Raw genomic sequence first — 20,064 nt, forward strand, 5'->3', positions numbered from 1 at the left:
TGGTCCTCCAGTTCTCAGAGTCTGTGTGTTTTGGGGAGATATGGACTTGAGTCCCAAGTAAGCTACTCCAAAGGTCCCCCCAGGCACACACCAAAGAATAGAGCCCCCTCAGACACCAGGGCCATGGTCAGTAGGCAAGAGGCCAGCCTGTAGTCCCCTCCAAAAGCCCCTGTCCCGGTTGGGTCTGTCACAGTGGGAACTTACATTTCGGCTATGCTCAGGTGTGAATGGAATCTGCTTGGGACTTTATAATCCCTTCGATGTTTGCTTTGAAGTAGCATCATGTTTCTGGAAAGTCGTGTACAAAGTCATGATGGAAGTCACCCATCTAGACCAAGCTGCCTGATGTGGGCGGAGTCCTGTTTGGGGAAACCAATCAGCTTCTGTCTAGTAATCCTCTTTGTCTTTGTATTTTAGTCCATGGCCGGGAGATGAGGAAAACCTCAGAGGATTGTCTCACTTTGTCTCCAGAATGGAAAGTAGAAGATGAGGACATCATACAGTATATTCTAGGAGAAAACCCGCCTCCCTCCAATGTCCATCCGGCCCCACCCAGTGTAGATGGACCATCGGATTCCTCGTATCCTGAGGAACCTCAGACTATGCGGGACCGGGCCGGCCTTCCAACAGGGAAGAGCTTCTCCTGTACTGAGTGTGGAAAAGGTTTCCGTTCTAAATATGGTCTTAATGTCCATATAAGATCTCACACAGGTGAGAAGCCGTATTCCTGTCCTAAGTGCGGGAAATGTTTTTTAAGGAAGTCCCAACTTTACAGACATCAGAGGTTTCACACAGGTGAGAAGCCATATTCCTGTTCTGAGTGTGGGAAATGTTTTGTACTAAAATCAGATGTTGTCACCCATCAAAGGCGTCACACGGGGGAAAAACCGCACTCCTGTCCTGACTGTGGGAAATGTTTTTTAAGAAAGTTCCAACTTTACAGACATCAGAGGTTTCACAAGGGGGAGAAGCCGTATTCCTGTTCTGTGTGCGGGAAATGTTTTGTAGTAAAATCAGATCTTGTCACACATGAAAGGATTCACAAGGGGGAAAAACCATACGCCTGTCCTGAGTGCGGGAAATGTTTTTCAGACAAGTCCTTTTATCACAAACATCAGAGATCTCACACAGGAGAAAAGCCATATTCCTGTCCTGAGTGCGGGAAATGTTTTTCATGGAAGTCCAGTCTGAACAGACATCAGAGATATCACACGGTTGAGAAGCCGTATTCCTGTCCTAAGTGCAAGAAATGTTTTTTAGACACTTCAGATTTTTACACACATCAGCGATCTCACAAAGGGGAGAAGCCACTTTCCTGTTCTGAGTGTGGGAAATGTTTTTCATTTAAGTTCCATCTTGACACACATCAGAGATCTCACTCAGGAGAGAAGCCGTATTCCTGTCCTGAGTGTGGGAAATGTTTTTCAGACAAGTCCAATCTTTACAGACATCAGAGGTCTCACACAGGGGAAAAGCCATATTCCTGTCCTGAGTGCGGGAAAAGTTTTTTACAGAAGTCTGATCTTTACAAACATCGGAAATTGCACACAGGGGAGAAACCGTATTCCTGTCCTGAGTGCGGGAAATGTTTTTCACAGAAGTCCTATCTTTCTGGACATCAGAGATCTCACAAGGGGAAGAAGCCGCGTTCCGGACATGAGTGAGGGAAATGTTTCTCACTGAAGTCCTGTCTTCCTGTACATCAGGGGTCCCACACAACCTGGAGGTGTATTAGTGCCTTGAGTGTGGGAAATGTTTTCTAGATGAATGTTGCTGGACATCCCAGCTCTCATGTGGGGAAGAAGCACACCCTGATATACACCTCAGACATACTCCATGGCTGATCTTCATCATGGAAGAAACAGTTCATAAGGAGATCAGAGGTCCCCAAAGACATGGATGAAGTGTGGGACCGGGTTGGCCATTGATGGCAGAAGAAGAATAACAATGGAGTCCTGACCTGTCATTGGCTGAGTATATTTTGTGGTGGGAGATTTTGCATTCTATTTGTAAAAAATATTTAATTGAACAGATGTGACCGGCATTCGCCCAGCTGTGATGAATATTGGATGTATTTTATCTCTTAGATTGTAAGCTCTGAGGATCAGGCCCTCCTATCCCTCTTGTATTGATCTTTATTGTTGTTGTATTGTCTCCTGTTATATTGTAAAGTGCTGAGCAAACTGTTGGCGCCATAAATCCTGTATAATAATAATAATTTCATACTCTGATTTATTCCAGCTAGTGGCCAGAATGCAGTTTTGTTTTATTTTTACTCTGAGTTCATTTTAGGAAAAATCCCCCATTTTGGTCACTAGATGGAGCTGATGATCATAAGAAATCACTGTGTTAATGTAGGGCCAGAATTTGTCATGGCGGATGAATGATCATCACGTTTGTCCAACACATTTTCTTTAGGTAGTTAGTTTTTTTCTTCAGGCACGGTGTCATACTAATCCCTGAGATCATACTCCTGCAGGTATGAGTACATCAGACATAGAAGAACAAAAGTCCAATAAACCAACAATATTCAACCAGTCATTGATTTAATATGGAAAATACCACATTTGGCCTGTAGATGGCGCTACGTTTTTTAGCAATACTCTCTATCTAGTGGCACATGTGGTATTTTCCATTTTAAATCAATGGAGATCATTCGACCAGCAAATATCCTAATAACAGCCATCATTCCCCCAGTCACACAGAAGGAATGGACACGCACTCATGCCAGATAAATTCTTATGACATCTTTTATGAATGGACCCCTAAATGTAAGGAGATTCTTTTTATTTTTTTATTGCATTTTACAAAATGTAATTGTTCATCAAAATTGAAAAAAAGACCATGAAGGAAAAATAAAAGTAATTAAAAAAATAAACTCCTCCATTGTGTTGATGATCAATGACCAGCAGGGTGATGAAGAGAAGACTCCGGCCTGCAATGTGCACTCATCTTACTTGGACAGCAGACATATTATAGTAATGTACAACCAAGACAGCCAACAAAGTGCTGAACGTAACAACATCTGTATATTCAACCAAGATATAAAGGAAGAGGTGACAAAAGGAGGTTCAGATCCATCCACACCACAAACCAATGCAGTCACCAGTCATTCCAAGGGAGATCAGGTGACCTGATGATGATGATGATTTCCTGTGTCCTCTGGAATGCCCGCTCTGTCTGTAATGATCTCACCTCTGTCCATGACCTTTTTATCACAAACTCCTTTAACTTGCTTGCAGTTACAGAAACCTGACTTCATGAAGCTGACTCTCCCTCTCCTGCTGCCCCTTCCCATGGTGGTCTCCTCTGGACTCTCTCTCCCAGGCCTAGTGGATGGAAAGGAGGTGGAGTAGGAATCCTCCTATCCCCTCAAAGCACTTTTCAGGTCCTCCATTCACCTCCCTCTCTGTCCCTCTCCTCATTTGAAGTTCACTGTATTTGTCTGTTCTCTCCAGTTTCTTTAAGAATTGCTGTGATCTATCGTCCTCCTGGACCGATATCAAGCTTCCTTGATGACTTCCCTGGCAGGCTGCCTTACTTTCTCTCTTCTGAAATTCCCACAATCATTCTTGGTGACATCAACGTCCCTGTTAATTGTAACACTTCTGCTACCTCTAAACTTCTGAGCTTAACCACTTCTTTTGACCTAAAACAATGGACGCATGCTTCTACTCACTCCAATGGTAACTGCCTCCACCTTGTATTCTCCTACCTATGCACTCCGTGCAACCTCCAACTTCCCTCTTCCTCTCTCTGATCCCTTATCAGCTTCACTCTCTCCTTGGCTTCCTCCTCCTTGTCTTCCAACTACCAGTTACCCGTAAAAACCTTCGTTATCTTAACCCTTCACTTCTTTTTTTGGCAACAGATTGTCTCTATGACAAAATCTCAGTCATGTCCTTCCCCAACCTGGCCACTTCTGTCTACAATAGTTCACTGTCATCCACCGTGGACACATTGGCCCCCCTCACTACACACAGAATTAGGCCCCGACTGCTACAGCCCTGGCAAACAAGCAATACCAGATGCCTCAAAACACGTAGCCGTGCTCTTGAGCTTTTATGGCGTAAGACTAGGACCCAGCAAGACTTCTACCAATATAAATCTGCCCTTCAAAAATACAATTCTTGTCTCCACACTGCCAAACAGACCTAGTTTATCACTCTCATTAACACCCTCTCATGCAATCCCATCAACTCCTTTCTACCTTTAACTCTCTACTTCATCCTTCTCTACCTCCACCCCCTAACTCACTCACTGCCCAGGAGATCGCTAATCACTTCAAAAATAAGAATGATACAATTTGTGATGAGATCTCCACTGTACAGATATCTCACCCTACACTCCTTGTCCACCAGACATCTTCCTCACCCTACACTCCTTGTCCACCAGACATCTCCCTCACCCTACACTCCTTGTCCACCAGACATCTCCCTTACCCTACACTCCTTGTCCACCAGACATCTCCCTCACCCTACACTCCTTGTCCACCAGACATCTCCCTTACCCTACACTCCTTGTCCACCAGACATCTTCCTTACCCTACACTCCTTGTCCACCAGACATCTCCCTTACCCTACACTCCTTGTCCACCAGACATCTCCCTTACCCTACACTCCTTGTCCACCAGACATCTCCCTCACCCTACACTCCTTGTCCACCAGACATCTCCCTCACCCTACACTCCTTGTCCACCAGACATCTCCCTCACCCTACACTCCTTGTCCACCAGACATCTTCCTTACCCTACACTCCTTGTCCACCAGACATCTCCCTTACCCTACACTCCTTGTCCACCAGACATCTCCCTTACCCTACACTCCTTGTCCACCAGACATCTCCCTCACCCTACACTCCTTGTCCACCTGCACAATCTATACTTCCCTTGTGTAACCCAGCTACTATAGAGGAGGTTGGTAAACTGTTTTCTAAAGCCCACCTAACCACCTGCCCCCTGTTCCCTCGTGAATACTACGGTCACCCTCTGGCTCTATCCTTCATTCTTTAACTCATATCTTCAATCTCTCCCTTTCTACTGGCATCTTCCTCAACTCTCTAAAACATGCGCTAGGCTAAAAAAGCCTCACTGGACCTCACCAATCTTGGTAACCTAAGACCCATCTCCTTACCCCCCTTTGCCCCCAAACTCCTTGAACGTCTAGTCTACAACCGACTGGGCTGCCACCTTATTGAATATAACCTTCTGGATCCCCTTCAGTCTGGATTTCACCCATAACACTCCACAGAAACTGCTCTCCTAAAACTCACAAACGACTTACTAACCACTAAAACCAAATAATATTTCATCATAAATCTTGGCCAAAATTGATTCCGTTACCTTTTTAGTAAAAAAAAGACCCAAATTAGTTTATAACCAAAAATTATATCTTTTAAACATTTTTTTTTACATTTTTAAATTATTATTTATGGGTTTTTTTTTACCTACTGTCACCCTAGTATTACAGCGTCACCATGGTGACACTGTACTACTTGTGGGGGATAATGAAGATTTTTTTTTTTACACTGATTATTTTACACCCATAAAGGCTGTAAAAGCAATCATTTCTCCTTCACTCTGGCTGCATTCTTGCAGCCATTGATAAATACTGTGTGAGCTGTGATTGGTCACAGCTTGTCACATGGTACAAGGCTGTTGTGAATAGCCCTGTACTATGTGACCTCTGTGATCATTCACAGATTTCACACATAGTAAGCAATGATGTCAGAAGTGACATCTTGCTTACTACTCTGCATGTGCTCACTGATTGGCCAATCAGTGATCACATGATTGGCACCTCACACAGAGGTCCCATACGACGATCGGTGTTCCACTGTGTCTGGAGGACACAGCGGGCACCGGATCGCGTTGCTCCCAGGGAGCGCGAACAAGCAAGGGGCGGGGAGGCTGTTTATAAACAGCCACCTGCCCCTGCACTGCCTGTTCTGTCTCTCCAATCTAAGCATTGATAGTGTGATCTCTGTAACTTAAAGTTGTGATGAGATAGCTATAACTTCAACCTCAGCTGGATACCACAGTCAGTGACTCAATCAATAAGACATCTTGTAGATCTTGTGAAGTTTATTCCATAAACTGAGAGAATCTTACAACAATGAACATTCGATAGGTCAAAAGATCATAATGTTTCCTGCTCCATGACATGAGGCTAGAGCTGCAATGCATTCCTGGGAAAGGGGGAGGGCTATCTATACAACATTAACTAAACCAAAGGAAAGGAAGGAGCAGAGAAAAAATATAGAAAACACTTAAAGGCATAAGACAGTCATGTGAAACATGACACTGCCACCATCTGGCTGTTTATATACAACGGCCAGATGGGAGGTGGTTAAGAATCTAGATCAGATCTCTGAGGAGTTGTCTGACTGTAAAGGGATAAAATCAACTTTAGAAATGAGAATGTGAAAAGCTGAGGATTGCGAATACCCATCTCCAGCATGAGGTAGATGTCCAAAACCGCACATATCAGCAATTGGTACCGGAGACACAGGAGGTAAAAGCCAGCAGTACAAGGGTTAAACCTTCTACTTGGCAGACTACAAATGTCATTGAACCCTTTAGCAGCTCACACCCAGACCATTCTTTGAGCCCTAAAATTGTAATCCCATTAAAATCAGAGGCTTCAGAATCTGAGAGTAACTACAGTGACCCCCCAGATGAGGATGAAATGCCTTCCAGTAGGGAACATTATCTTCCTAAATTAAGACCCATCTCACTTAATAAACACCCCAAAAGTGAGAGAAAATCCCAGAGGCCTGTGTATGATACCACCAAAGTGATACCATTCCTAACAGAAACTGTGGGCCTCTTTACTAAGAAAGGATCGCCTTCTATAATTGATCACACAGAAACCTACGAGGAGGCGATGATGACCGGAAGTTTGAATTCTGACAAACAGAAAACTGAATTTGTCCCATGGGTGTCTCAGCCAAAGCGCAGGAATTTCTTTACCTTCCTCAGAGACACGGGTGTAATAAGATGGTCTGAAGTGGTATCAGAAATAAAAGCAGAATTTGGTCCCTACCGCTCAGCTACTGCTGATAAAAGAGACATTTTGACTTTAAAATGTCGGCCAAATCAAAGTCCCCGAGAGGTTTTGTCAGTTCTCAAGAATGCCTACAGCCTGGCTGGAAAAGATCCTGATTATGACAGCCCTGAATGTGTCCAATTGTTTTATGATGCTTTCCCAAATAAAAAAGAAATGATTTTGGCCCGAGATTACAATCCCAGAAATACTCTGGATTGGCTGCTGACAGAGAGGACCGCCCTCTACGCTGGATTACAGCATGGGGAAGAGTCTCAGGGCAGGAGATTTACAAAGCCCACAGAAAACATAGCTGAGACTCAGATTAAAAAGGATCCCAGAAAGTTTGAATCCCCAAAAAGGAGTTATGCTGAAGTTGTTGAAGCTCCAGACCTCTCAGTCAGAAGAAGTCTAAACCCAATCTGGATTTCAAGAAGGTCCCCGTCACTGACAACTCAGACAAAAAGCAGCAATTTACTAAGCGACAGGAGAAATCAGGGAGGTTATTACCGGAATTACAGGTCCAACCAGAAAAAGGTCCAATCTGGTTCTGAAACAGAAAGTTCTGTCAGATCCCAGACATCCAATTCAAGAACTCCAAACCCAAAAGTTCATTGGAAAAGTAGAAGTAATCTGTATGAAGCCTGGAGCAGATGCAGGTCAGTTCAGTGTATTAGCAGAACAAATGGGGAAATAACCAATTTCTTCACTGCTAACACTAAGAATCCTTTTTTCGGGAATCCCAATCCTGCAGAAAATCGTCCTCAGTAGGAAGCAGGAAGGAACAGGTTAAAGCATCGAACAATGATAATGCCTGTAATGTCCCGATAAACAAGAGAGCACAAATGAAGCCAAGTGTCTGTATGTCTGAGAAGGATTGAACCTGTCCTATGCCAAAAGGTAAGGGGGGGCAGAATGTTTGTGTTTCTGTATTACAGCCCACAGAATCCTCCACAATGAAAACGTGACAAGCCGTCCAAGGAGCTTCCATGTGAAGAAGAAGGGGGGGTCAGCGGATGAGACAAAGCATAAAGACACCTTCACTTCTCACCCAAGGTACCTCTGCCCATTACAGGACATTGACAAAAGGTATTCCATTGAAGTGGAATGACATCATCATTTACCAAAGATCACGGCTTTATTAGACACGGGGAGCCAAGCAACTATTAGAACTCAGAAAGATTTCCAACAAATCCAAGACTTCTCTTCAGGGAAATATAAAGGTGAAAAGTTTCCCAGCAAAACCTGTGAGTGTATCCGGTACAGCCATGAAGGTATCAGGTACGGCTTGGCTACATTTCATAGTGGGAAATAAAAGAATCTGCCATCCCACACTGCTAGTTGGTTTGCCCTATGACCCCTAATTATTGCTATAGATCTCCTTCAGAGATGAAACCCTGTCATTGATTTTATCAGTGAGGTTATATGGTCACAGGTCAATGTGCCAATTAATTATGAGCACTCCCAATCCTATCACAATCCGTGTAACTGCCACGTGATGGAGGAAAGACCGGACTCTATTGAGGTCCATTTCAGGAACAGCCAAATTCCAGATGTTTCCTTCTTACAGGCAACACCTACCTCCACCTTATGTGGACAGGAGGAGAACACCAGATGTGTGTCCCCTGAAAGAGTCAGAGATGTCTGCCTGGAAGGGGACGTTCTATTCACCTCCATAGAGAAGATACTGACTCTACTGGGTTCAGTAATCATACACAATTCCTAGCAAGGATTGGAAAGGTGAATGAGGATGTGTTCTTTCCCTTCAAAGTCAATGACCTGGGAAGAACTAAAAAGGCTAAACTGGCTTTACGCCGGGAAATAGTTACATTAGTAGAGATCTACTAAAACAAATGTCTAATCCTAAAGTAGTCAGGTATCCCAACCCTCAGGATAACTGGATCCATGATCTGGATAATGACTCCAAAAGTCATAATATTATTGCCAAATGCATGTTATCCATTTCAGTTGGGGGTAAAACGGCCCATCATTTATTCCTGGTAATCACTGAGCCCCGGTATCAGATTTACATTGGCAATGATCTAGTACATCGCTTTGCCATACACACAGATCTGGTAAATTCCACATTGTGGACCAGATTAAAGGGGATCTATGTAACTTTATAGATGAACATGAAGCCCTTAAATCATCCCAGATAGTGCCATATGCAGGAAACATATTAGTACCACATGATGTACCTATACAGGTACAAAAAGGACAAAAAGAATCCTGATGCGTTTATATGTCTCTCAAAGAAGATGCAACAATCAGGAATTTTGGTAAATCCTACACCAATGGTGAATATCCAGCCATTGAAAACCCAAATAATTATTAATAATGGAGCCCCAAATGAAATCTCTTTGCCCAAAAACACTATAATTGGTTTGGCTTTAGATTCCTATTCTTGCACCTTTGGGGTTCATAATACAAGTATTGGCCTTATTCCTGAACAATACCTTACCGAGGAACAGATATCTGAGCAAACATTTCATTCTTCTCCTGAAGGATTGTTCACCATTCGCTCAATGTATGCTTTCCATTCTGAGATAGGTACTTGTAAGGTGGAGGAATCCTCTCTTATATTTAATCCTCCTCTTAATGAACAAAGGAATATCATGACCTCACTGACAGGCTTGAGGAAGACGATGAAAATGTAAATATCCTTCACTGATGGATGATCTAATGACCCAGAGCACCAACGGCTAAATGAAGTCCTTATGGGATTCCAGGATATGTTTGTAAAGATTCGTATGACTGGTGTTACAGACATTCACATAGCCGGGATCCAGACTGATCCTGATGTACCTCCCGTCTATATCATGCAATATGGACTTCCTCTAGCGTGTTACGATTCGTTGTCAGAAATCATAAGGAACCTTACAGAGAGGTATGATAAGACCGGTGCACAGTTCTTATAATAATCCTGTCTTAGGGATCCTTAAACCAAATGGTCAATGGAGTCTGTGTGCCGACTTCACACAGCTCAACAAATGTGTATATATGTCCGGCTGACCCCTCCCATATATTGACCAATGCTTGGTACAGATGCAGGGAGCCAAGATCTTTACTGCGTGGATTGTGCCCAAGGTTATTGGACAGTCAGGATAAGTCCTGGAGACCAATGCAGACTGGCCTTCACCTTGGATAAAGAACAATATACCTGGACCCGTATGTCTTTAGGTTACATAAACTCAGGCCATGAATTTGCTGGTTCTTACATAAGGCCATGCCTGATGCTGCAGAGAGAGGAAATGTAACATATGTGGATGATATTTTATTGAAAAGTACTTCTGTTGAAAAGCATATCCAAAACATGAGACGGGCTAAATCAGCTGAGAGAGGCAGGTGTTACAATGTCATTACAGAAAGCCCAATGGTGCCGTACCAAAGTCACCTTCCTTGGACATGAAGTGACCTCTGAAGGCCTAAATCCACAAAAGAAGAAAGTGGAGGCCGTGATGAAGTGTAAAACACCTCCCAACATCAGTGACGTGAGATCATTTGTGGGTGTGATGAATTACTCACCTACGTTTATTGATGACTAGGCAGAAATCAGGAAACCTTTATTGACATTACTAAAGAAGAATATACCATGGACATGGGGGGGGGCTCAGGAGCGAGCCATGAATGAGCTGACAAGGAAACTCACCCAAGCCCCGTGCCTGGCTTATCCAGAAGGAGGAAAACCCTTCTATCTGGGAACTGGATTCACAAACCTCAGTATCAATGCTGTACTGGATCAACAACAAGACAATCTGAACCAATCATTGCCTATGCCAGTAATTCCCTGTCACCTGTACACATCACATCCAATGACTGTGAGAAAGCATTACTAGCCCCAGTCTGGGCCCTTCAAAACTGTAAAAGTTACATTCAGGGTGAGGAAATAATAATATAACTGAACATCAACCTCTGCAATATTTACAAAGTGACAAATCCGAGATGGTAATTTATCACCCAGCAGAATCCCTGCCTGGACATCATCCTCACAAGGATGGCCATTACAAGTCCCATATAAAGGAAATAAAGAGTTGTATCCCGAGGTCCGGCCAACTCCAGGATTGTTCAGCTCCTTCTCATACAGAAGAGCCATTAGATGACTTCTTAGAAGAACAATGATCTTCCCCTTACAAGGCCGATGACGAGGACTACTGTCCATTCCTCCCATGTGTATATATTGATGGCTGTGCTGATCACACCCCCATAGACCAGGAAAGACAATGAGTAGCCGGCATTGGAATCACCCGGACAGGACAATTCCCAAATGTATCAGTAGGGGGCAGTATTGGTGCCAAGAGCAGCCAAGTGCTGGAATTCCCAGCTGTATACAGAACTGTTCACATTGCTACAGACCATAATATCAAGGAGTTTGTTGTCGTCACGGATTCCATCTGTGTGTGGAACAGTTTTGTGGAAGATCTGCCGACTTGGAAAGGAAACAACATGTTCCGATGTAATCAATAGAGTATAGGTGAGCGCACAAAACACACAAATGAGCTGCTGGCATACAAGGACAGAACCCCGAAATCCTCTGCTAAATGGTCAATAGGTATGCAGCGCTAATACAAAGGATCTGGTGAAAACAAAGACCTGGAGAAAATCCAGTGACAAGAAATATGGTGAATGGATTAAAACCAAAATAAGCACAAATAAATCCATAAATATTCCACTAAAATGTATAAGTGTAAACATAAATAAATAAAGTTCATAAAGTGCAAAAACGTGCTGATGAATCCATATTCCAGCAAACTCGTGACTGGATGAGAATCGAGATGGTGATCGTTATAACACTTCAAGTATAATAGTGATTCTGGTGACTGGGAAGCAGGAATATTGGAAATAACTCCAGTGCAGGGGTGGACTGACCATTTGGAAACTCGGGCACTGCCTGAGGGCCCGGGGTCAGTAGGGGGCCCCATGAGATGCCCCTGGTACCTTTTTCATAGGCTTTTTTGAGATTGGGCAAGGATACAGGGGCCCCATGATCCCCTATTGCCCGGGGGCCCCATGAGTTGTCAGTCCGCCCCTGCTCCAGTGCTTGTGACTTCAGATGGTGATAGATTGGTATGTTCTTGCTCTTACAGGAAGTTATATGCACATGTAACAATACCCTCCAAACAGGACCCTGGTGGTCATCATGGATGTGGTCAGGGCAGAAGGGGGCTCCACTGGCACACACACAGCAGGGGCCACACTCCAGACATCACTAATGGACCAATCCATTACAGGGAGTGGGGGAGGAACTGCTCCTTAATATCCAATCCAGCCAAGGTACACCGATACTGTCAGATGTTACTCTTCCACCTTCCACGGCTCAGTAATCAGCCACCACACATGGATATTATAGTGTAGGAACTCTGTAATAGATATGGGCAAAGAATCCAAATATTGATGTCGAAAAAATCAAACTTACATATGCAGTGATAAAGATGGCCGCCAGACCAACATGCGGCCTCGGCAACATGACGTCAGCATGGCAAGGCTCCTCCCTTATGCGTTTCATGCAACAACACGTTATCGAAGGGATAGCCTTGCTGCTGACGATGTCCGCTATTTAGAGCTCCCGCGCGCATGCGTGACGCGGGCGCCATTTTGTGGAATTCTGGCAAAGGAAGCCGGACAAAACTGAACCGCTTAGGGAAAACCACTCAGCCCACCAGGGAATGCAATACAAAGGAATGAATAATAAATGCTGAACAATAGGATGATAAATAAAGGACACAAATAAGAGCGGCTAAAGAAATAAATGACTATACATAACGGCCGCCATTTTATTGAAGGATAACAATATTAATTATAGGGATAATACAGGAGACGCTCTCCATTTTGTTGTAGACCCCTAAAATGATATGGAAGAATGAATGTATATATAAAATAATGAATAATAATACTCTGCCAATTATAGGGAGTGTGCCAACTGGGATTATAATATACAATGTATACACAACAACATGATGTCATCAAACTAGATATAGCGTATTGCCATTCACCTGGAGGACTACAAGTGCCATAATGTCATAACAACAAAACTATTGGATTACAGAGCCATTATAATATTAAACATGTCTGATAAAAAATACTTTATTATTACAAATATAAAAGATGAAGAGTGTATAGAAAAGACAATTAACAAAATGTAATACAGGCAGTCCCCGGGTTACGTACAAGATAGGGACTGTAGGTTTGTTCATAAGTCGAATTTGTTCATAAGTTGAATCAGGCACTTTTATAAGCACTAACTACTAACCAAACGACAGGATATTAGATTACGTTTTTGTAATAAGGTTACAGAAAGCAGTAAAACCTCAAGAGGCTCTAAACTGGTGTTTTGCATAAGAACTGCAGCTTGGACACATGTTTGCCTTAACATATTTAACTTTTATGTGCATGTAAATGTTTAAACATCAAATTCAACATTCAAATATTATACTGTAAACTCTTGTACAGTGTAGAGTACAACTTTAAACTATCTTGGCAGAGGATGGCATGTTGGAGAGGATTGGGCAGCAACAGTGTCTCCGACATCCAAATGTAATGCAGAGCTTGATTTTGCTGCTGGGGTCAATTTTGTAAAGTAGGCATCAAGGGAGGTTTGTACAGAGCTTTTCTTTTTCTCTTCATAAATAGTCTTATAGCATTTCAGACCTTCAGTAACTGCACGATAAACTTTTGCAAACCTCTCTGTATCAGGATCTTGCTCCTCTAAATTTGCCATTCCTGCTTCAATGAGATCAAAAGCATTAGCTAACGCTTTTGTAGAAAACTTTTTGGTTTGTGGAGTTTCTAGCCCCTGAGTTTCTTCTCTAAATTCTATCTGCTCATCTAGTTCCATAAGGTCTTCATTGGTTAGTTCTTTGCCATGGGAGTCGAGTAACACTATGACATCATTTTCAGTGATGTCTAAATGCAGTTGATTGCCAATCGCAACCACAGTTTGCCTGGTTTCTGCAATTTCATCACTGCGTTGCTTGGTAATAATTGTAGCATTGGTTGGGATGTAGCATTTTACATGCTCCATTATTCTACTCTTATCTTTTAAAATTGTTGAAATTGTTGACGGAGCATAACCATATGCTTTGCAAATGGATGATGATTTTTCACCACTCTCTGATCTCTTTATTATTTCTACTTTATCTTCCAAGGAGATTGTTTTTCTTTTCTTTGCTGTGCCAGCACTTGCATCAGCTTTTTGCTTTGGAGGCATTATTGCAGGGTAAAAATACACTGTACTGTAATGTACTGTATGAGAGAACTCTGCTCTCCTTTACACAGCACACGCTGCCCCCTCCCCCCTGCACAGACGGAGGATCACTTCAGTGAGCAGCCTGACAGCCTCTCCTTTCCTCTCCCCGGAGGTGCAGACAGACAGTCTTAAATCACTTTGGAGATAGTGGGCAGACACTGCTAGCCCCACAAGTAACGAGCAATGGATGTCTCTGTCTCTTATGTCTCTCTGATGTCTCTTATCAGCTAGTCTCTTATCAGCTTGCTGCACAAGAATGCTGACAGCTTGACTTCCGGTCCCGAGGGAAGTGTACGTAAGTATGAGTATTACGTAAGCCGAATGTACTTAACTCGGGGACTGCCTGTATTCAGAGCCAATTAAAACATAAAATATTAAATTCCAAACATATGGAAATAGTAAATAAAAATATGGAAATAGTAAAACCATCATCTTTATTCAGGGCTCTAGGGCAGGACTCCATTGTTATTCTTCTCCTGATATCAATGGCCAACCCGGTCCCACACTTCATCCATGTCTTTGGGGGCCTCTGATCTTCTTATCAACTGTTCCTTCCATGATGAAGATCAGCCATGGAGTATATCTGAGGTGTATATCAGGGGGTGCTTCTTCCCCACATGAGAGCTGGGATGTCCAGCAACATTCATCTAGAAGACATTTCCCGCACTCAAGGCACTAATACACCTCCAGGGTTGTGTGGGACCCCTGATGTACAGGAAGACAGGACTTCAGTGAGAAACATTTCCCTCACTCAGGACAGGAAAGTGGCTTCTCCCCTGTGTGAGATCTCTGATGTCTGGAAAGATGGGACTTCTGTGAAAAACATTTCCCGCACTCAGGACAGGAATATGGCTTCTCCCCGTGTGAGATCTCTTATGTCTATAAAGATTGGACTTCAATGAAAAGCATTTCCTGCACTCAGGACAGGAATACGGCTTCTCCCCCCTATAAGATCTCTGATGTCTGTAAAGATTGAACTTCACTGAAAAACATTTCCCGCACACAGGACAAAAATATGGCTTCTCTCCTGTGTGAGATCTATGATGTATGTAAAGATGGGACTTCACTGAAAAATATTTCCAGCACTAGGAACAAGAGTACGGCTTCTCCCCCGTGTGAGATCTCTGATGTTTATGAAGATAGGACTTCTGCGAAAAGCATTTCCCGCACTCAGAACAGGAATACGACTTCTCCCCCGTGTGAGATCTCTGATGTTTATGAAGATAGGACTTCAATGAAAAGCATTTCCTGCACTCAGGACAGGAATACGGCTTCTCCTCTGTGTGAGATCTCTGATGTGTGTAAAGATTGAACTTCACTGAAAAACATTTCCCGCACTCAGGACAGGAATGTGGCTTCTCCCCTGTGTGAGATCTCTGATGCCTGGAAAGATGGGACTTATCTGAAAAACATTTCCCACACTCAGAACAGGAATACGACTTCTCCCCCGTGTGAGATCTCTGATGTTTATGAAGAATGGACTTCTCTGAAAAGCATTTCCCACACTCAGGACAGGAATACGACTTCTCCCTCGTATGAGATCTCTGATGTTTATGAAGATAGGACTTCAATGAAAAGCATTTCCTGCACTCAGGACAGGAATACGGCTTCTCCTCTGTGTGAGATCTCTGATGTGTGTAAAGATTGAACTTCACTGAAAAACATTTCCCGCACTCAGGACAGGAATATGGCTTCTCCCCCGAGTGAGACCTTTGATGTGTGTAAAGACCGGACTTCTGTGAAAAACATTTCCCACACTCAGGACAGGAATACGGCTTCTCCCCTGTGTGAGATCTCTGATGTCTGTAAAGACTGGACTTCTGTGAAAAACATTTCCCGCACTCAGAACAGGAATACAATTTCTCCCCTGTGTGCGATCTTTTATGCACATTAAGATTGTATGTAGAACAGAACCTCTTTCCGCACTCAGTACAGAAGAACCTCTTCCCTGTTGGAAGGCTGGCCCGGTCCCGCACAGTCTGAGATTCCTCAGGATACGAGGAATCCGATGGTCCATCTACACTGGGTGGTGCCGGATGGACATTGGAGGGAGCCGGGTTTTCTCCTGGAATATACTGTGTGATGTCCTCATCTTCTACTTTCCAGTCTGGAGACAAAGTGAGACAATCCTCGGAGGTTTTCCTCATCTCCCGGCCATGGACTAAAATACAAAAGACAAAGAGGATTACTAGACAGGAGCTGATTGGTTCCCCCAAACCGGGACTCCGCCCAAATCAGGCAGCTTGGTCTCTGAGGAGCTTACAATTCCACCCTCAAGGGAACTAGGAAATGGCTCCTCTGATCTCCTACCAGGTCATTTCTTTATTCATGGACCTTAGTCAGAGAGTGAGGAAACAACCAGAACTGTCTTTTATAGGAGGGACAGTGATGAGGGGATTATAGGACGAGGGTCCCCACCCCCTCTATCACTCATCGCCATCTTCCCAACACAAGAAGTACTGCACTTCCTTATTTAATCCATGATTTAGTCATGAAGAACAGCGGGGCTGAGCCCCACCAGAGGTCAGAGAGTGAGGATGGGGGGAGAACAACCAAGATGAAGACTGGACTGATCCTGAAGACCACCATCATTGGGGTATTGACTCCTCCCTCATTATCACTTTCTGTTTAAGGGTCCAAAGTTGGAGGATGTTATCACATTATTATCACCATGTAAAAGTCTGTGCTCCAATCACATCATCCGATATAAAATGTCCAGCTGGGAGGAAATGGGTGTAACAAAAGAGAATCCATATTATGTGTATATATAGCAGTGGGGGGAGGGGGAGAGCAGAAGTCAGGAGTATGTAATGTACAACATAGAGTATATAGTGCAGGGGTCAGGAGTATGTAATGTACAACATAGAGTATATAGTGCAGGGGTCAGGAGTATGTAATGTAAAACAGAGTATATAGTGCAGGGGTCAGGAGTATGTAATGTACAACATGGAGTATATAGTGCAGGGGTCAGGAGTATGTAATGTACAACAGAGTATATAGTGCAGGGGTCAGGAGTATGTAATGTACAACATAGAGTATATAGTGCAGGGGTCAGGAGTATGTAATGTATAACATAGAGTATATAGTGCAGGGGTCAGGAGTATGTAATGTACAACAGAGTATATAGTGCATGGGTCAGGAGTATGTAATGTACAACATAGAGTATATAGTGCAGGGGTCAGGAGTATGTAATATACAACATAGAGTATATAGTGCAGGGGTCAGGAGTATGTAATATACAACATAGAGTATATAGTGCAGGGGTCAGGAGTATGTAATGTACAACAGAGTATATAGTGCAGGGGTCAGGCGTATGTAATGTACAACATAGAGTATATAGTGCAGGGGTCAGGAGTATGTAATGTACAACATAGAGTATATAGTGCAGGGGTCAGGAGTATGTAAAGTACAACATAGAGTATATAGTGCAGGGGTCAGGACTCATAATATTAGTATTCAGTAATCAGTGGAAGCTTAAATGTTTACTGTAGACAAGTTGCAGAGATCCCACACCGCTGCCTCCCATCTCCTGAGACTGCACTCAGTGACTTGGGTCTGAGACTATACAGACATATCCCTCCACCCGGCACAGCCAGCAGACCACAGAGCAAGGAACCCTGGGAGAATTGTTCTGTCAGAGATCCTGTTAGCCCCAGGATAAGGGGTAGAAGACCCAATATACATGTCCCAGGTCAATCAACACCTATTGTGAACATCAACATTTTGCTGCCAGCTGAACCCCAGAACCCCCATAAATCCAGTCTAGAGACATAAATTGTGTCTGCAGCACAGAGAAGGAAGATTATCCGAGAGAAATCCAGGAATACAGGACGGGGAACACAGCTCAGGAAAGTGACCAGGGGATTACAGGCTGATATCACCCAGTCCCCGCCCTACTCTGGACCAATCAGTGAGCAGTATGGGTGGAGGAATGGATTTAGTGTTCATGACCCACCTGTGCTGATCTCTGTAGGAGTGTCCTCCTCTATAAATGTCCCCGTTATTCCATCCTCCTCCATAGACTGCTGATCATCCCTCACATACGCCTCTTCTTCTTCTGCTTTCACCTCAAATTCTATATCGATTGGATCTCCACTCTAAATCAAGGAAATGAGAGAAAATATCATCTGAAAAATGTAAGATTTATGATTGTGACATCACACACAAAATCCATTGTCTCCAAAAGTCCATGTTCTAGATGTTCCATCCCACCAACCTTGCAATGATGAGGGATGGTGTGACCTTCCTGTGTGGAATCCTGGGAATACAGAGGACGAGGACATCTCTCTGGTGGGTTCCTGTAGCTGGATGACTCCACCATGGTGTCCTGGTACAGATCTTTGTGTTCTTTCAGAAGCTCTGACTCCTCCATCACCCCATCCTCATCCTCCTCCTCTTTTATCTCTTCTTTAACCTGAACTTTAGGATCTCTCAGGTTTCCACTCTGAATATATAATAAAAATGCCATCAATGGTAACAATGCAGATAATGTACAGATCCTAATGATACTATCAGTGATTGTTCCTCATCTACCTGATGATGGTGAGGGATGGTGTGACCTTCCTGTGTGGAATCCCGGGAATACAGAGGATGGGGACATCTCTCTGGTGGGTTCCCATGACTGGATCCATCTGTAGGAAACACACACACTGACTGAATCCATTGTTTCTATGTGTTTATCAGATGATGGGGGATCTAGGTGGATCCTCCGTACTGCTCTCTCCTTTACAATAAAGTCTCCTCTTACCCGGTGATGTGAGGGGCGGCTGATTGTCCATCATGACGTCCTTGTAGAGATCCTTGTGTCCTTCTAAATACTCCCACTCCTCCATGGAGAAATAGACAGTGACACCCTGACACCTTATAGGAACCTGACACACACAATGATACAGTCACCATCCAGACACATCCCTTGTCTGTTACTGGAGAATGTCCCAGAATTCCCGGCACCGCTCACCTCTCCTGTCAGCAACTCCATCATCTTCTTGGTGACTTCTAGAATCTTCTGCATGTTGTGTCTCTCAGGGTTTAGGGAGTCACATGGAGGCACTGTGATGGTCATATGATCACCTGACTTCAGAAGAGGAAATCTCTGAGGAACCAATAGGAATATCATGTTAGACTCCCAGAATCCTCCTCACCTCTCCAGTCAGGTCTGTGTTTTATTAACAGAGATAAGAGTGATGTCATGTGACCTCCCAGAATCCTCCTCACCTCTCCGGTCAGGTCCGTGTATTATAGAGATGAGAGTGATGTCATGTGACCCCCCAGAATCCTCCTCACCTCTCCGGTCAGCAGGTAGATGATCTCCAGGGTGAGGTTTAGTATCTTCTCAGTCATGTGACTCCGGTCCTCCTCCATCCTCATTGGTGCCATCATGTGATCTATACAGGTCTCCTTGTAGACGGATAACTTTGGGAAATGAAAGTAAGAATGATTTGGATGGTATTGGTCACACAATAATAGGATGTGGATGTGAGGGGGGAATAGGAGGGTTGCTGCACATTGAAGAACTACTCCCCCCATGGGAAGACATTTTGTTTGGACTGTTTAGTGTTTACTACAATTTTGAGGTCCGGGGACCCTTTTCTCTGTTGGGTTTGTTTGGTCTCTGAACTGGTTTTGATGAGTTTTAGATCTGCAGACAAGGAATGATAAATACGATCCTTCATATGACTTGTTTGCTCTGAGGAAGTGCTGTGAGGTCAATGTCGGCTCATCATGATGTCCAGGACAGGGAACGTGATGACTTTTCCTGGCTAATCAGGATAATTCTGT

At 43.7% G+C, this 20,064-nt stretch overlaps 2 protein-coding genes across 2 annotated transcripts in view; one reads left to right on the forward strand and one right to left on the reverse strand.

Annotated features, from left to right (window-relative positions):
• The window catches only part of LOC149443046 (uncharacterized), a 110,605-nt gene that overhangs the window by 36,703 nt on the left and 53,838 nt on the right, over positions 1-20,064 (reverse strand). The window contains exons 9-10 of the mRNA XM_089655976.1: positions 15,373-16,454; positions 13,642-14,068 (exon numbers count right to left, since the gene is read on the reverse strand). Of these exons, the coding sequence (XP_089512102.1) occupies positions 13,642-14,068; positions 15,373-16,454 (1,509 nt within the window). The remainder of the gene's footprint in view (positions 1-13,641; positions 14,069-15,372; positions 16,455-20,064) is intronic.
• LOC149443047 (uncharacterized) lies at positions 266-3,232 on the forward strand. Its single transcript, XM_089655992.1, has one exon. The coding sequence runs from the start codon at positions 432-434 to the stop codon at positions 1,662-1,664; it is 1,233 nt and encodes a 410-aa protein (XP_089512118.1). The 5' UTR covers positions 266-431; the 3' UTR covers positions 1,665-3,232.

The sequence above is a fragment of the Staurois parvus genome, unplaced genomic scaffold, assembly GCF_062004578.1.
Source record: "Staurois parvus isolate SC_StPar_1 unplaced genomic scaffold, SC_StPar_1.0 ptg000879l, whole genome shotgun sequence".
Lineage (NCBI taxonomy): Eukaryota > Metazoa > Chordata > Amphibia > Anura > Ranidae > Staurois > Staurois parvus.